This window comes from Chamaea fasciata, unplaced genomic scaffold, assembly GCF_029207755.1.
Source record: "Chamaea fasciata isolate MVZ Bird 193981 ecotype frontalis unplaced genomic scaffold, bChaFas1.0.hap1 SCAF_3, whole genome shotgun sequence".
NCBI lineage: Eukaryota > Metazoa > Chordata > Aves > Passeriformes > Sylviidae > Chamaea > Chamaea fasciata.
In genome coordinates, this window is record NW_027094088.1 from 65,399,108 (window position 1) to 65,416,088 (window position 16,981).

Consider the following 16,981-nt stretch of genomic DNA (forward strand, 5'->3'; position numbering starts at 1 on the left):
CGAAAACTACCTGGCCAGGGAAAATTTTTTGTTCAAATTTCATTCTTCATGGAGGATGGAAGCATGGAGCCAGAGGGGAAGAGTGTAATTTTTCACAGAATCACAGAATCACTAGGTTGGAAGAGACCTTCATGATCATAGAGTTCAACCCATGCCCCAACATCTCAATTAAACCATGTCACTGAGTGCCACATCCAGTCTTTTTTTAAACACATCCAGGGATGGTGACTCCACTGTAGGAATGCACTCCCACACCTGAGCAGGTGTTTCTATTCATGGAAAAAAGTTTCAGTTTACCTTAGAACATATAAGGAAGTTAAACTAGAATTTTCCATAGCCTTCACACTGTAATTGGCCCAGAGCCAGTACAGGAGCACTGATTGGGCTCTGAAAATATGCCTCAAAGCCTGTAACTGCTTCTACTGGCACCAAGCCAAAGTATGGTTGGTATACTCCCTAATGGTTGTATACTTTAGAAAGGGCACAAAGAGGCTCAATTGCTTTTTTAGACTGTCATAGCCAGTTGTAAGAGTGTTCTCTGCACTACGTTTGACTTGTATTTCTTTGTTCTATGATGTTTATTATTTTTGTCATTATTAAAACCTTTTGTTTTGCAAAGTACATCCAGGGAAGTTTTCTCACTATTATTAAGCCACTCGGGGAAGTTGCAGGCCAACCCTCAGACCTGATAAATTTTCATGTAGCTTATTCCATTCTGGCCATGTGCAAGATTTTATCACTCCACCACATCCCTGGGCAAATATTCCACTACTTTATCACTCTCTCCACCAAAAAACTTCTTCCCTTTTTTTTTTTTTTTTTTTTTTTAATGTATCCCTTTCCTAATTCCACTAATACTTGCATTTTTGAAAGGAGTCTCCAATATACATCTTTCTCAAAGGATGTGTATCACCAGTGACATCCATTTACTCTGTAAGAACATGATTATTTGTTTCTCACAGGTTTATCTGCTTGGCAGAACTGGACTTATGATGTGAAAGTGTCACCTCAGCACCCATTTGAGGAGGAATGGATAGTCTCAAATATTAGTAACACAAGACTTACAGTGAAGGGGTTGGCCAGCTTCACAGCATATGAGGTGTCAGTCAGAGCTGTGTCTCCTGCTGGTGCAGGGCCATGGTCAGAGTCATTCAGAGGTACAACTTTAGAAAAAGGTGAGAATTACTTTGTCACACAGGAAAAATGAAGAACAAAGTGTGTATAAATCTTTCCACCTAGTGAGGCAGATGCTTTGGGCAAAGACTGCAAAACAAGAGGCACAAAAAGGTTTTTCTTAGAAATATTAAAGGATATGAGATAAGTAAATTGGCTTTTAGTTAAAGTAGTAAGATTCTGAAACTTGAATAATTATATTAAATATTATTTATGCATAAATATTGCTACTTATCTATATTTTCCTAATGCAAACACTCTATCAAAATCATTATTTGATGTGGTAAAAAAGGTGCTATCCCTTTCCATTCCTGTGTATGATGAAGGGGTTTGTGCAGTTCCCTGAGGGTTAATGACAATTCATGGAAAAGTGCTGCTCACCAAATGCTAAAAATCCTTGGTTTGAGCATAGATAATCAGGGGAAATGGATACATGCAAAATGTCTGAGATTTCCATGTCTTTGGAATGTTTTTTGAAACCTAGTTCACCCAAATTAACCTGTGTCTGAGGGGAAAATACTTCCAGTTTAAGGTGCTGGACTGGCTTAGGGGTGACTTTTACCTGACTTTGGTAAGGACAGGTCCACACCCACAGTATTTTTTCATTATCTAATAGGATTCCAAATGTCCTTATTGTTCTGGATCTGAAATTGCCCTTAATCTCAGAGTTTCTTAAATTATGATACTTTCCTGCATTTCTTCTTTGTCCTTAATTGGGGCAGTTTTAAAGGTGCTTTTGTAACTTTCCAGAAACAGCTGCTATTGAAATACAAATATTATACAGAAATTGATTGTTGGTGTGCACAACTGTAGTTCTCTTCCTTTGTAGCTGAAGAAGAACCATATATATTGGCTGTGGGGGCTGAAGGTCTCTGGAAGCAGCGGTTGGATAGCTACAGGCCAGGAGAACTCCTCTATCCTCATATAAGAAATGTTTCAGGTACATACTAAACAAATTGCATGCTGCTGCTACAGGCTTTTTGGCATTTATTAACTCTCCATAAATTTCACCAACTGCACTGAAAGACAGGAGTTCTCTAGACTTGGGTGTTGTGCAGTGCAGTACAGCAGCTTCACTGACCCAACTCTTTGGGTTCATCCCCTTTCTTCTATTTTATGAGTCGAATTAATCCTTAGTGAAATCCTTCTGACATCACCACAGTTACAGCAGAGCTAAAATCAACCCTCTGAATTAAGTAGCTCTGTCTCCAGCATCCCAATATAGGTCATGCATTTATAGTAATCAGGGCTATATGTGTATGATACATGTACATTATTTCCTATAAAGAAGCACATTACCTTCACATTAACTGAGCCTGACTGTGCATTTGTACTGATTTTTTATAAACTGAATTGCCTGACTGCTTTTTATTCTTTAAAGCAATGGTTTGGGGGTTTTTTTGATTTTTTTTTTATTTACATGTTTGTGTAATGCTTAACATCTTCCTTTTTTTCTTCAAGACCTTGATTGGTATAATAACACTCTTTATTGGATTAATTCCATGGGGGAAGTTCAGACCTGGACATTGAACAAAAGAGAGGATACCACTGAGAATACTTATGTATCTGATGTCAGAAATGCAAGGATGTTGGCCTTTGATTGGTTGGGTCAATGCTTGTATTGGGCTGGCAAAGCAAACACGGTAGGTATAGCTGCATTTCTTAAAAGAAAAGAACCCCTTAAGTCAACAAAAAAGACTGTAAGGCAGTATTTGGGAAAATAATCCCTACTTCTTACAACCTGAGATACATTTGGCCTTTGCTATTATAGTGTAGAACAAGGAGGCCTTTCTTTCCTTAAGTAATTTTCCACAGTTATACAAATGTTTGGGGTAAAATATTCACTAACATTCACTAATGCAGGATACTGAATTCACCAGGTGCAAAACAGGCAAATCAAACATACTATCAACAGTTTTGTTGGATTCCACATTGTAAAAATAAATGAAGATAGTGAAAATGGAGGCTGCCCTGTTGATCTCAGCCAAGAAGTAGATGGACTTTATTTTAATCAAATTTGGCACTATTTGTTTACACAGAGATTTTTTCAAGATTGACCTGTGCTCTGTGCTATTTTGCAGATCACTGCAGTTAAAAAAATAATTACAATTGCACTTTGCACACTCTCATATCAGGAACACTGACATGTGAATTATTTAAAAGGTATCTGACTTCAAAACTGTAGTGCTAATTTATGCAGTGCTGTCAAATTATGCCTTTCATTTCTTGTAAGTGCAAAGTCAGAAGCTGTTTTAAAAACTGGAGCTAGGAGGCCAGATTTCACACTGCCTTGCACCCTCATTTACACTTGTGAATAGTGAATATGAAGTGGGTGAGAAATTCTGTCAGACAGAAGGCTGCCAAAACTGGAAAAGCGAAGGGAAAAGCTATTTCAGCTTTTTTCTTTTGTTACTTTCTGGCAAAAATGAACTAATAATTTTGCATTATTCTTCATCATTTTACTTTGAATGCAAAAGGTTTAGGCTTTGAAAGCTGAAGGCTTGCATAGTCTTTTGATAAGCAGCTGTGGAAAAGTCACTAATGTACACTCAGCTGATCATAGCTGATGATTAGGATGTGATGCTAAAGTCAATTCTTTTGTCCCTAGATCTACAGAAAATCACTGTGGGGAGGCCATATAGATGTCATAGCTCATGTTGTGTTCCCAGTAAAGGATCTAGTTGTGGATTCAGTAAATGGCTACTTGTACTGGGCCACAATGTATTCAGTGGAGAGTGCAAGATTGAATGGAGAGGAGTATCTCATGTTACAAGAGCAGCTACAGTTTTCTGATAAACAGGTGACTGATTTTTTACTTTTCTTTCTTTTTGTGAGAGATGGGGTGGAGGGGTGGTATGTGTTTTAGTATTTAGATCTCTTGAATATAGTTCATAGCTGTCAAAAGTGTGGTTTTAGTGCTGCTCCTTCCCACCTGTGAGAGGTTCTTCTTTTTTCCCAAACAATTTAAGTCTAATGGTCACTTCGGGCTTTCACATCAAAATTTGGAACCAGGGTTTCATAGCATCCTGCCTCTTTTGTGGTGTTCCCCAGCTTGCAAGACTGGACAGGGCCAGTTTTGCCAGGGATACCAGGGTTGCATTTCAGGTTGCAGAGGTGCTGTTAGAGAAACAGGCTTTACCTGTGGTGGTGAGAGAGGGGGAATGGCACCTTTCCCTGCTGCTGCCGCCTGGCACAGGCTGTTGCTGCTGCTGCTGCTGCCACAGTGCTGGTGAGGGTGCCACATCTGCCACTCAGTGTCTCTGTCTTGCCTGATCCTGTCCCTCATGTGGTGGCAGGAACGTCGAGTTCAACATGCTGAGGGTTGTCAAGGCTCTCCTTGCCCAACCCACCCCTTCCCTTCCCCATCCTCTCTTTATCCCTTCCCCAAATCAGACACAGGCTGGGTCTCAGTTTGGCCCCTCTTGCTTTGCCCCAGGCTCACAAGGAGTCCAGAAGGTTGTGAAGAGGGTGGTGCTGAGCAAAGCAGCTCCTCAGAGAGAAGGGGGCTTCATGCAGGAGTGAGTAAAGACATTGGGCAGCATAGGGGGAAAAAAGGGATGGGAGATTGTTGTTTTAGCTGTATTAGGGCAGAGAATGTGTCCCATGAAGAAGTAGAAAGGAGAGGGAAAATAGAGTTGCTATTTCCACCAATAGCTCACCAAAGATCCTGCAGTATGTGGAAGCTCATTAGCTCCCTTTTCTTCCCTGGGGACATTTTGTTATGCTCTGAGGCCTGCACAGACAACCTCCATATCTCTGCTGACCTCTCCCCTGCCTTTCTTCTCCATTCACCCCTCTCTGATGTCCTATCAAATCTCTTAAAAACTTGGTTCACTGCTGGCTCTTCATAGATCATTGTGGTCTTCTCCAAATCCCATCCTGCCTCTGCTACCATGTGAGATTTGACCTCATTCTTGGTAGGTGGAATTTGACGTTGCCTTCACAATGGAAGAACTCTGAGTCTTCTCCTCATGAAAAGATGGGTCAGGGTCTTAGCATATGCCTTCCTTCCTGCCTGCCTTCCTGCCTGCCTTCCTCTCTCTGCCCCTCTGAACTTTTTCCAGGCTGTGTGCTGATCAGGTCAGGCTGAGGGACCCTGCCATCCACTGGACTCATTTTAGTCTATGGGGTCTCTCTCTTGGAAGAGCTGAGTGCTCCACAGCTCCAGGCACAGCCTGTGCAGGGTTGTACTGTCTGGCCCGAGTGCTGGAGCGAGGCATAGTTTGACTGTGACAGAACAGGTCAGCACAGGTAGATTATTGCCTACTTTAACGGCTTGCCTTAAAACACAGCCCTTGGTAAAGAAGCTTTTGCTTTTATTCCATGTGTCATAAAAATTGTACTCCCATTTTACCTGAAGTCAGGTTGTCCATTAAAGATCCTTTCCAGGTTTAGAGATCTATCTCTCTTAGTTAGCTTTGTCTCATTCCCCAGAACATTTCATTTTTCTTTCCTAAAAAAAAAAGAATTTGGTGTTCCTCTCATTAACAAAAAAAAGCCAGGCCTAGTTTAGTCCATGAAAGGGAATTAATATTCCGAAAGGACAGTCTTTTGCTTTCATGAGGGATTGGGAGGAAGGAAGGCAGGTTCTGGTGTGCCACGTATTATACTTGTAATCCTGCTTACAGAAGAACTGTAAAACTTTTGTACATGAGAGAAAAGTCTGTGCAGAAAAGGACCAATCTATTTTCCAGTACTAGCCTCCCTACCTCTCTGTGGAACCTGGCTGGTGTGCCCTGTCTCCATGGAAAGGTTTATGTTGTCCAATCTTAGTGCACACTTGGACTTAGCACATATCTTCTGGATGATCTGTGGCAAAGGACTGACAAGTTCCAGTTTATTATAGGTGGCAAACCTCAACTTCCTTGCCCTTCTCTTTTGATTCACAACTTGCTTCTCTGGATCACCTCATGCTTAACCTCAAATTTCTTCTTCTTGCTTTCAAGAACTTTGGCAGCAGTAAGACTGCTTGTCTGGTCCTGTCATTTTTTTTTTTTTTCTGCACCTTTCTCTATGTCAGTGATACCAGCCTTCAACCATTCACTTGTTCACACCTCCTACAGACAAACATCTCCTCTCCTGCTTCTCTGCTGCCCTAATCTATGCACTGACTTCCTGAACTCAGCCTCCTGCTGTGATGCACACAGGCAAAAAGCCAAGTACAAACGTCTAGATTGAGAAGTGACCAGTTATGTCTGACAGGTGTTTCTTTATTAAAATAAAACTCATACTAAAACTCTCAGAAAAAAAGGACAGCACAACATTCTTTAGTGGTGGTATTGTTGAACTGGTTATTGTCTCAATATCAAGAGGCAAATATATGTTTGCACACTTCTAATATGTATCTTCCTTGCACAATGAAGTCCTTTGTCTGAAAAGAGCATGTCTTACCTCAGTGTTAAAACGCAGATGTAATAGTTTATTGCTGTTATCCAACAGTTAAAGTATGTTCTCCACCCAAATGGTTCTTACTGGTATTCACCATCTGTTTTTCTGATAAAGAATTGCTGTTCAGCTGGATCTTCAGCAGTTTGTAGCTGTACCTCCTTTTAGCTTGAAATCTGAATGCTAGGAATAGGAGCAGAAGAGCCTACTGTGAAAATGGCAGGTTTCCTAAACAAATACAAAGGCAGAGCTTTGAAAGTCTAATTTCTTTGGCAGGAACTAGGTCCTTTTATGGCAATTATTTTATTTTCTGATTAGTTGTTTAGCTCAGCTGGTGTGTATTGGCAGAGCTTGACTGATTTTAGCAGAGCTACTCTGATTTATTCCAACTTAGGATCTGGCATAGAATTTCCAAAGCACTTAGTAAGTTGTTTATACTAAACAATACGACTAGAGCAAAAGTAATTTATAGGGGAGCAGCAAAGTGCATTATATGGAAGGGGGGCCAGGATCCTTTAGGTGTAGCTTCAATAATTCAAGTCAAGTCAAATTGCTAAGTTTATCCTGAATCTCGTGATGTTCAGTTACATTGCACCATCACAAATACATGTCATGCCCAGGGACTAATAACCTTCATGAACTGGGAAATGTTTGCCTGTTTTTGAAGAATAACAGAAGGGAGGTGTTAAACTAATGCCTAACTCCTGGAAGTGAATAGTACAAATATTTATTTGACTTTTAATAATGGTGATACAGGGATCAGGATAAAGAAGATGGACACATCCATAGGAAAATGCAATAGTTGCAGAAAAAAAATGGGGCAAACAGAAAGGACCCAAATGTTCAAAAAAGCAACATAAAGTCAGGGAGATGTCTTTTGGTGTTGAGCATGGGAGGGAGAATAGGTAAATGGGATAAAATATAGCACAGCTAACTAAATATACACTTGGGCACATACACGCTGTGAGATATTTTTAACAGGACAACCTACAGGAGCAATCATTCAAACCTTGATTTTCTGACATACAATGTCAACAGAAATATGTCAAGAATGTGATTACATAAGGAGCAACAGACAACTAAGTGATATAGCATTTGCTTTCCTGTCATCATCTTCTCCAGTTTATTAATGAAAAGTTAGGAAAAAAAAAAGGCTGTTCCACTTACATACATAATGGAAATTTAAGCTTATAAAAGAATAGTTACGACTAGTGTTTGCATGAGAAGTTTGAGAGCTGCTGGAAAACATGTTCAGAGAGGCCCCAAACAACTTGTAAGCTGTGCTAATGATATAAAATAGACTAAACTTGATAACATTTAGCAGACTAACTTATGGAAGCAAGTTATTTTTTATTCACAGAACAGATTATTAAATGTCTGATTTTTTATTACTGTTGCATATGGTATTGAATCTGTTGTTTACTGCAGAAACAAGAAGACTCTGTTTTGAATATTAGATCGTATTAAAAAGGAACAACAAATCTTTCACCTGCCTTAAAAGGATGATGAAACATTGAAGTAATGAACAGAAAGATTGTTCAGGATTTCCTTTCCCCCTTTATTTAATTTTTAAAAATGCAAAAAATTAAATATGCAAATTTCCTGCTTAATCAAATAAACGAATTTAAATTTTGCATCTATTTTCCATAAGTAATGCAACACTTTAAACTGTTCATGTATAAAATCAAAGCTGGAAAACAAAGACAAAAGACCTGAAATACTTTTTTTCAAAAGATGTGTCTGACTTTCAGACTGGATATCATCCACCTGTTTCAGAATGTCAAGAATGTTAAAATATCAGAGTTATTCTGGAAATTTTGATAGGTAATTCCACTAATCACTTGATATGCCATTATTGCCATCATATCTGAGGTACTTGGATACTCCAGGGATGAACACTGTGACAGGTGTTAAAAAACTGTTATCTAGAAAATCATCAGCTGCTATAAATAGGTGTCCACCTAGGACCTGATTATTTTCTAGTGCTATCTCTTTTTGTGTCAGAATAAACCTTCATGGTAGTAATGCTATTTTTGCCAATAAAGAGCTGCTTATGATGTTGTCTAGACAACTGTTATGCCTAAGGGCTCTTACCTCAGAAGTGCAGATGTGTTCAAATTGCTATTTGGGCTGTTTTTCTTAGGTGGTTGGTGTAACTTTGGATCTCACCTATGGTTTTCTTTACTGGCTTGTGCAAGATAGTCTATGTTTAAACCTATTCAGAGCTTCTCTCTGTAAAGAAGGGTAAGTAAATGTATACCAGAGGTAAGAAAGTCTGTACTTTCTAGTTTTTGTCATACTCTTCAAGAAAAAATGTCCAGTGCTAGGCACACTATTTACTAATTTAACAATAAACAAAAAGAAGAGCTAATGATCATGGCTAACTGATGGCAAACTACATGTTGTGGTGGTTGGTAACACAGTTTTGCAGTGAGAGAAGCATGGCATGGAACCTCAGCTCAGCTGAGATCATGCTCATCAATTTTTCGACTTAGCTTTAGGAAATAATTGCTGCTTATTGTCTATTTTATCTTGGCATTTACAGCACTTGACAGTTTCCAAGTGCCTGGAGCTCTGTACCTTGCTCATCTTTCATGAATCTCAGGACTTGAACTGACACCACTTTCTCACCTGAGCTAACAGTACCCAGCAGGCTTTCTTCTTGATCATCCTGAATGTGAAATAACTACGTTGCTCCAGAAAAGCAAAGTTTAATAAGACAAAACATAATGAACAACGTTTATGGGTTAGCTTGATTATGTACTCAAACCTTGAGAGAAATGGTGGTTTGTTCTCTAAGTGCAAAGTGTATAATGCATAGTAGTTTGTGAAACTATGTTTTTGCTCCCTTCCACGAGGAGAATGTGATTATTTTAATTTTTTTTCAAGCATCAGATTAAACTGCCCAAACTTAATTGAATAGCATCTGTATTTACATGTGCCCATAATGTTGCTGGCTGGCTTTGCGTGGAATCATGAATTTTCTGACTGATTTTAGACTTGCTATGATTAATAGGAAACACTGAAAGAATCAAAATATGATTAGTTTTAACCGGAACATGCAGGTCCATTATGAACCAATTGGCAGCCATAAATCCTTCTCCCTGACATGCCAGAATACAGAGATTAGAAGTGATCCATCCTAATGGACCTGATGGTGTGTCAAAGCTTTTCCGTATTTGTTTTGGATGGCATGTGTCTAAGCTCAAAGACTTTTTTGAGATGGCAAAATGATGCCTCTTCCAACCTATTTAATCTCTTACCAAGATAAATTGGGACCTAAAAAGGCCTGAGTAAGTTGTAAGGCCTTGTAAGTTTTGACATACAATATACAAGGCAGATTAAATCACCAGTGATCCCAGCAAAGAAAAATGTTAATAGATATTAGTAAATGGAAGGAAACTAGTGGGGTCAAATAAATTTGGGTTCCTGATGTAGTGAAGTAGAATGGATCTCATGCTCTGAAGTGGACTTCACTGTTTCAGTGGAATTGCTGAGAGAAGGTGGGCTGGTTTTTCAAAATTCTCATTTTTCTGCATCTATGCAGCAGAATCTTAAATGATTTTATAATTGTTTTCCAATGAAATAAAGAGAATGAAAGCCTTTTTCTTCTTTCTGCAATGTTTCATATTCTGAAAAGTGTTCTGCTTTAAAGAGCTAAAGAAAAATTTTGATTTGATTTCTTGCCTCCTACATTTTAGAATTTGAATTATAAGTATTAAGAACTTGAATTATAAGAAACTTAACAATATGTCAAACATTGCATAAATCTGTTCCCTCTACATGTGTGCTATCAGTTTGCTAATTTCATACATGTTTCCACAGTTGTGGTACTGCCATCATCACGGAATTTGCAGGATGGAGTACTTCCAAAATATCTCAGGGTGCACTGGAATACTACAGTGGTCGTCTGTTCTGGATTAATAGGCTTCAGTTCATTACAGTCCAGGAAGTCAATCAGAGCCTTAGCATTCCCTTCTCACAACCAGCAGAGTTTACAGCCTTTACCCTTGTTCAGGCATCACTTAAACCTTTGCCAGGTACATTATTCTCTTTATCTAAACTCCTCAATAAAGGTGTTCACTGTCAGCCTGCAATTCTTCATTCTTGAAATTCTTTAGTCATTTGACAAAAGATAAGGATAAGAACAACTTATTAATAAATATATCAGGATATGTTTGATTTTATATATATATATGTATATATATATACATACAGATATATACATATATATATATACGTATACATTACCATATATATCAGGATAATGTTCAATTATAAAAGCTGATGGTGCATGTATGGATAAAAAGAATAAGTGTTGTTGTTATTTATTGTTTCTATTTAATGTCGGCTTACAGGATTTACTTTAATATTTTAAGTCATGTTTGAATAGTCTACCTATTCCTCACATTCTTTAGATTATTGTTATTTCTTCTATTTATGGACAGGAAATTTTTCTTCTATGCCAAAAGTGATTCCAGATTCAGTGCCAGAGTCTTCTTTCAGAATTAAAGGAAATTCCTCAAGTTTCCACATCACTTGGAGTCCCTCCACAAAGGTGGAATGGGGAACTGTCTTTTACTGCGTGGGATCAAAAGCTCTACAAGTGAGGATATTGATGCAATCCCTCCCTATTACCTACATGTATTACTGCACCTACTTGCTGACACATCTATTTTTAAAAAGAAGTAGAGTTTGCTTCTTCTCCAGCATTTACAAATTGGTCAAAAACCAAACTAAATTGCAAACAGAGTGCAAGTTGTCCAGTTTCTCCACCACTGCAGGAAGAAGTGTCTCTGGGCTAGTGGCTGGGAGGTGAAGAGCCAGGCAAGGAGATCACAGTGTTCAAAAAGTCATGAGAAAGCCTCTCACAGTAACTCAGAGACAGAAGTGTCCTCTGAGATGACAGTGGGATAATCTTTGCCTGAATGTGAAATCCAGCCGTCATCCCCTTTTAGTGCACTTGGCAAGCTTTACTTTAAATTCAAAGGGCAGATTGCTGGCACATCGCTACGCATCACCACAGTGCCACAGGAGCTGGTGAAACAAGGGCTGCTGAGAAGTTGTGTTTTTTATTTAGTAGACCAGTTTGGTGAGGGAATTTGGGAAAACTGAAGGCCTTTTGAGTGGGAAAGAAGTCTTGATTTATTTTGCTCTGTTTAATTTCATTTGCAGTCTCTGGAGAGTGAAGGATGCCTTCACCCTCATAACCTGACAGTGCCATCCTACCGAGTGGATTGGCTGGAACCATTTGCACTCTTTGATTTTACTGTCACTCCGTACACATACTGGGGCAAGGCACCAATGACATCTGTATCCCTTCGAGCCCCTGAAGGAGGTACTAAAATTTTACATCCTGTTCCTCATGTGTAATGGGTACTGGGAACAGCTCAATGTCAGCAAGTGAAACCTTGGTGAAGGATGAGCAGCTTTCAGAGCTAGTCAGCTGCAGGCAGAGTTGCAAGGACTTGTTTCTGAGTATCTTTGGCAATCATCTGTTGCAGACATAGATGCAGACAATTGAAGTAATTGAATTCAGAACAGAAAATGCAGGACAATATATCCAGCATGTGCCTGTGACTACAAGTAAGAAAGAGAAACTGAATTAATTACAACGAACACCAAAGGCTGGATGCAATATCTTAACCACTTAGTAGATTTTTAGTAAATGTTATGCACATTTTACTCTTGCTCTCTTCCTTCAGTGTTTATTTTTGCTCTTATGCATGTCAAAATTAAAATATAATGTGGAGTGACTGAAGCAGTGAGAAAACTCACGAGATGCAGTAGATTTTGAAGTGAATAGGAGAGGGGATAGAATATGCTCTGTGTTGTGAAAATTTTTACAGCCCCATAGTTACATGCAGGACCTGGCTAAATAGACATGTCCCAATCTCAGTGCAGGAGTGCTTTTTTTTTTTTTTTTTTTGTATTTATATAGTTCTATCTTTTAGCTAGGCAAATTAAAATCACATAACCTCACATCAGTGAAAAACAGAAGAAATATCATTAAGCTTCAGATAACGTTCTGTAGAGTTAGTTATGAGGTAGGGTTTGTGTTTTGACAGGAGTATTTTGTTCTGTGTATTTTATCTTTATTTTTTTATGCAGTTCCTTCAGCCCCTAGGAACCCTAGAATATATGTGTTACAAAATAACCTACAGAAAAGTGATGGGAAAGTCCTTGTGGAGTTCAGGTGGGACACACCTGAAAGGGAAAATGGAATATTCATGCAGTTCAGGGTTTACTATCAGCTATTGAATCAGAGCAGCACTGCTGGCACTTTCATGGAGTGGATTGAAAGCAATGTTGAACCCACACAGAAGCAGTTTTCTCTCAGGGATGTGCTTCCCAGCCTCACAGTAAGGTTTCAGGTATGAAAATTTACTCAGCTTGTCTCGTGCTAGATGGTAGATGTTATCTATGCAGTCTCATGTGTTTGCCTGGGAGATGTTTTTTCTGCCTGGGAGATGGGGCTTGGGCCAAGAGCTTGTGGTTTCTGCTTGTAGAACTGCTGATTTGCTGACTCACCCATGGATACTTGGCCTAACCTCTCTGTGTATCATGTTGTTCAATAAATGGTGAAGTCCAAATCTAGAGTTTTCCCCAAGCCCTAAAAACTGCAAGTTGAACACAGATTCCACTGATCTGGTGGAGAGTGACAGGCCTTTTGAACAGAGCCACAATGTGAGAAACGCAAGGACTCGTGTGGCTTCCATTGAAAGAGACTTCCAGTTCAAAACTTGTCAAGAAATCATATTTTCATTGTGATAAAAGTTTTGGAACAGACAGAACATGTGCTTGAAAGACAAGTTAAAAGCATGAGAGCACGTAATAGACCAGATACTAATAGAGAGGAACACCATGTTGGTTGCAAGATCAACAAATAGCAGGAATTGTTCCAGGCTGGGAAAGGAAACAAAAAGACTATCTGGAGTCCTTTGAGGTCCAGCTGTTAGATGCAGCATGGATTGTCAATCTCTGGGCCACTGCTAAAAACTCTCTTCATAGCCATGGTCCCAACCTGAATGTAGCTTTTGAACTGACCAGCACAGCCTGATGTCAAACACACTTATGTTCCTAGATGAGCAGACAGGGGTTTTGTCTCGATTGACTCTACAGGCTCTCAAATGCAGTCATTTATGCTGTTACTTAACATTAGTATCAATCTCCTGTCCCACAGGTGCAGGCCTTCACCTCTGTAGGTCCAGGACCTTTGTCTGATATGGCAGAGAGGAATTCATCAGGTATGGATGTTTTAGTTGCCATCTCATGGTTTGTGTGCAATTGCTGGTGAAAATCACAGTACAAGAATTTGGCAATCTGAAAAGTAGCCTCCAACATTTTGTGTTAAATACAGCAAACACAACGGAGGAAATGGTTGCATCCTCTGATATGAAAGATTAACACGTTCCTTATCATTAGACTAAATTTTGGGAATTTCAAGCCTTTACACAAAACCATGCTAAATTAGCTTTTTTGTGCTACTCCAGGCTAGCATGAAACAGTAGGTTTTCATCTGTAATCTGTATACTGCTAGAGATCATAATGTATTTCTAGTTAGGCTGTCAAAGTTAACTAGGAGAGTTAGAGATTCACTAGAGATCATAGGCTATTTCTAATTTGGCTGTTAAAGATAATTAAATTAGCAAATCTGTTTTACTATGCTTAAATTTGTTAGGTAAGCACTCAAAATGCCACTGAAAATATCTTAGTAGTTTGATTGTGATGACAAGAGGGCATCTCACTTTATTTATTTTCTGTGGCATACTACCAAATACAAGTTCAGACCCACCATTTATTTGTATCTCATACTTGCTCTCCTAATGAATAATGTGATTATCTAGGATAGGGTTTTTTGATAAATTCTGCTGTGCCCTTTTCCTTCCAGATCTTTTCCCTGTCCCAACTCTAATAACTATTTCTGCCAACAAGTTGTTTCTTACCGACATAGACAGTGGTCATACCATATGGGAAATTTTGGCAAAGACTAATGTAAAGGACATCTGTTACACTGCTAATGATGACAAAGCATACCATATCACTGAAGATTCTCTTTTTATTCTGAATATACAGAATGCTTCAATGGTTCAGGTATTCCTTTATTCACTCCTTTACTTGAGAGAATCTAGGAAAGTACATGGCCATTATTGTTATTATTTTATGGCCAACTATACTTTTGAAAAAGGAAAAATGACCAGTGTGCCATCGTTAAGGTTGTCCTATTAATTATAAGTGGTTTTACTCACATCTGCTTTGTTGATATTTTGTCAGATGTTTAGTTTAAAATTCATACTAGTAAATACAAGAAATTTGTATTTTGTATCATATTTAATTTAATTTACTTCATTCTAATGTCAAGAATATGGAAGCAACAATTGAAATTTGTGAAACAGTAGATTTGATTTTTCTAAATATAATGTCAATCAATGACAAATCATTGACTTCTACTTCCTGAATAGACACTTATGTTTCAGAAATAATTTGAATTTCATAATGTCCCAACATCAGGTTGGAAAACTCCATCCTTTTTTATTTTTTTCTTAAGTTTTTGCAAGATGCATATCTTCACAATGTCACAGCCATCACAGTTGACTGGATTGCAAGACATATCTTTGTTGCCCTGAAAACACCACAGAATGAAACTCAAATATTTGTTATTGATCTTGAGCTCAAGAACAAATCTCTGAAAGCCTTGAACATGCAGCTGGGCAAAAGTAATTCAACTGTATCCTCTCTGTTGTCATATCCTTTCTTAAGGTAAGGCACATACTACTAATAACTTTTTTAAAGCAAATTTTAGACATGATTGTCCTTAAAACTTGAAATGTTAAGGAGTAAGAAGGACTTTTTATAGTAGATGAGTTTGGCATTGAGTAAATCTCAGAAATTTTTTGATGTAGTGCCACTTTTGTACTGCTAGTTGAGCTTGGACATGTCTTATTTCAAAAAGATGTCTGTGTTTGAGTAAAGATTTAAAATTATGCTTAAATACTGTTAGGTTGTTCTATATAAGTAATGCAAATGAAAGTCAGCACCAGACAACAACTTTTTTGCAGTAACCATTTTATCCAGAATAGCCAGTTATTGTGGCCTTCTATACAAAAATAATAATTTGGCACTTGGAATCACTTTGCAATTATGCTGCTGTAGTTACCTGGTTTCAAATGCTTGGGAGATTTGTGACTCAGTTGCTCAGTTGCTCAGGCTTGGACTGCATTTAGATCAGTCAGGCTGAAGTTTTTCTACTGAAAGTAATGCATTTTCTTTGATAGCCGCTTGTACTGGATGGAAGAGCTTGATAATGGCAGCCACATGTTTTATTATGATGTTCTGAACAACACTGTGCACCACATCTTGGGACATGGATTGGTAGAAAAAGTGATGAGCAGTTACTGTACCTGTAATGTCACAGAAGCTGAGCTAGGAAGACCTATGAGTATAGATCTGTCTGACTCCAAAAATCCCCAGCTGCTTTTTATCAGAGGAGGAGATGAAATATGGGCCTCAGATGTGGATGGTTGCCACTGCTGGAGAATTATCAAAATACCAAGTATTCAAGGTGTGAGAACTCTTATATTTTTCTGGGTAGTTTGTGATTCTTGCTGTCTCTTACTTCAAAAAACCATTAATTTCAAAGCATAGCATCCATGAAGCACTTTGTTTATAACACTGATTCATCTATAGTCAATATGGACAAAATGTTTGTGTTCTGTGTTTCCAGTTGTGTACTGTGTTCATACAAACTAGGAGAAAGAGCACTGTGAGGATATTTACTAATTCAAGTGCGTATTCCAGAAAGACATCAATCAAAAGAAATGCTACGGCCTCAAGTGCTACTGGTTAGACTATTAATACATTATTTTGCTAGGGTTTGGTATTAGCTACATCTATTGCAGTTTTTCTCAATGAAAAGATACAATAACAACTTGTGCCTGCAAATGCCATTTGCAGGCTTCAACATGAGGGGAAGGTACTTCATGCAGGTAGGGTCTTGCATGACAAATTATCCATGTTTCACTTCTTGTGATAATAACACTTATTCTTGGTTGCTTGGTTTTGAGCTCAGCTTTGGAGGTGTGTTGGTAAAGCTGCTCTGTTACCAGAGGAGCTGTCTTAATTGTTCCTGAGTGATGGCAGATCATGGTGGTTTTTGTCATGATGAAAAAAGAGCAAAGTTTCTTTAGACAGCTCTGGCTTTCATGTTTTATTTATTTTGTTTGTTATTTGAATAGCATTTCTCATAATTATGGATAATAAACCACCTTCAAATCTACACTTCTAAACTGGAATAACAGTGTCTCTGCTTCATGAGACCCACTGAAAAAAATATCAGAAATCTCTTCTCAAGGAGAGGTCTTTGAGGATTCACTATGGCCGAGATACATCTATTGTCTCATTGTGAATACAAGCACCCATCTGC

At 38.4% G+C, this 16,981-nt stretch overlaps 1 protein-coding gene across 1 annotated transcript in view; it reads left to right on the plus strand.

Annotated features, from left to right (window-relative positions):
• The window catches only part of ROS1 (ROS proto-oncogene 1, receptor tyrosine kinase), a 69,664-nt gene that overhangs the window by 17,076 nt on the left and 35,607 nt on the right, over positions 1-16,981 (plus strand). Inside the window, exons 14-26 of the mRNA XM_066180501.1 lie at positions 963-1,175; positions 2,003-2,113; positions 2,635-2,816; positions 3,782-3,973; positions 8,702-8,802; positions 10,384-10,598; positions 11,007-11,164; positions 11,734-11,896; positions 12,670-12,932; positions 13,742-13,805; positions 14,450-14,652; positions 15,107-15,318; positions 15,834-16,120. Of these exons, the coding sequence (XP_066036598.1) occupies positions 963-1,175; positions 2,003-2,113; positions 2,635-2,816; positions 3,782-3,973; positions 8,702-8,802; positions 10,384-10,598; positions 11,007-11,164; positions 11,734-11,896; positions 12,670-12,932; positions 13,742-13,805; positions 14,450-14,652; positions 15,107-15,318; positions 15,834-16,120 (2,364 nt within the window). The remainder of the gene's footprint in view (positions 1-962; positions 1,176-2,002; positions 2,114-2,634; positions 2,817-3,781; positions 3,974-8,701; positions 8,803-10,383; positions 10,599-11,006; positions 11,165-11,733; positions 11,897-12,669; positions 12,933-13,741; positions 13,806-14,449; positions 14,653-15,106; positions 15,319-15,833; positions 16,121-16,981) is intronic.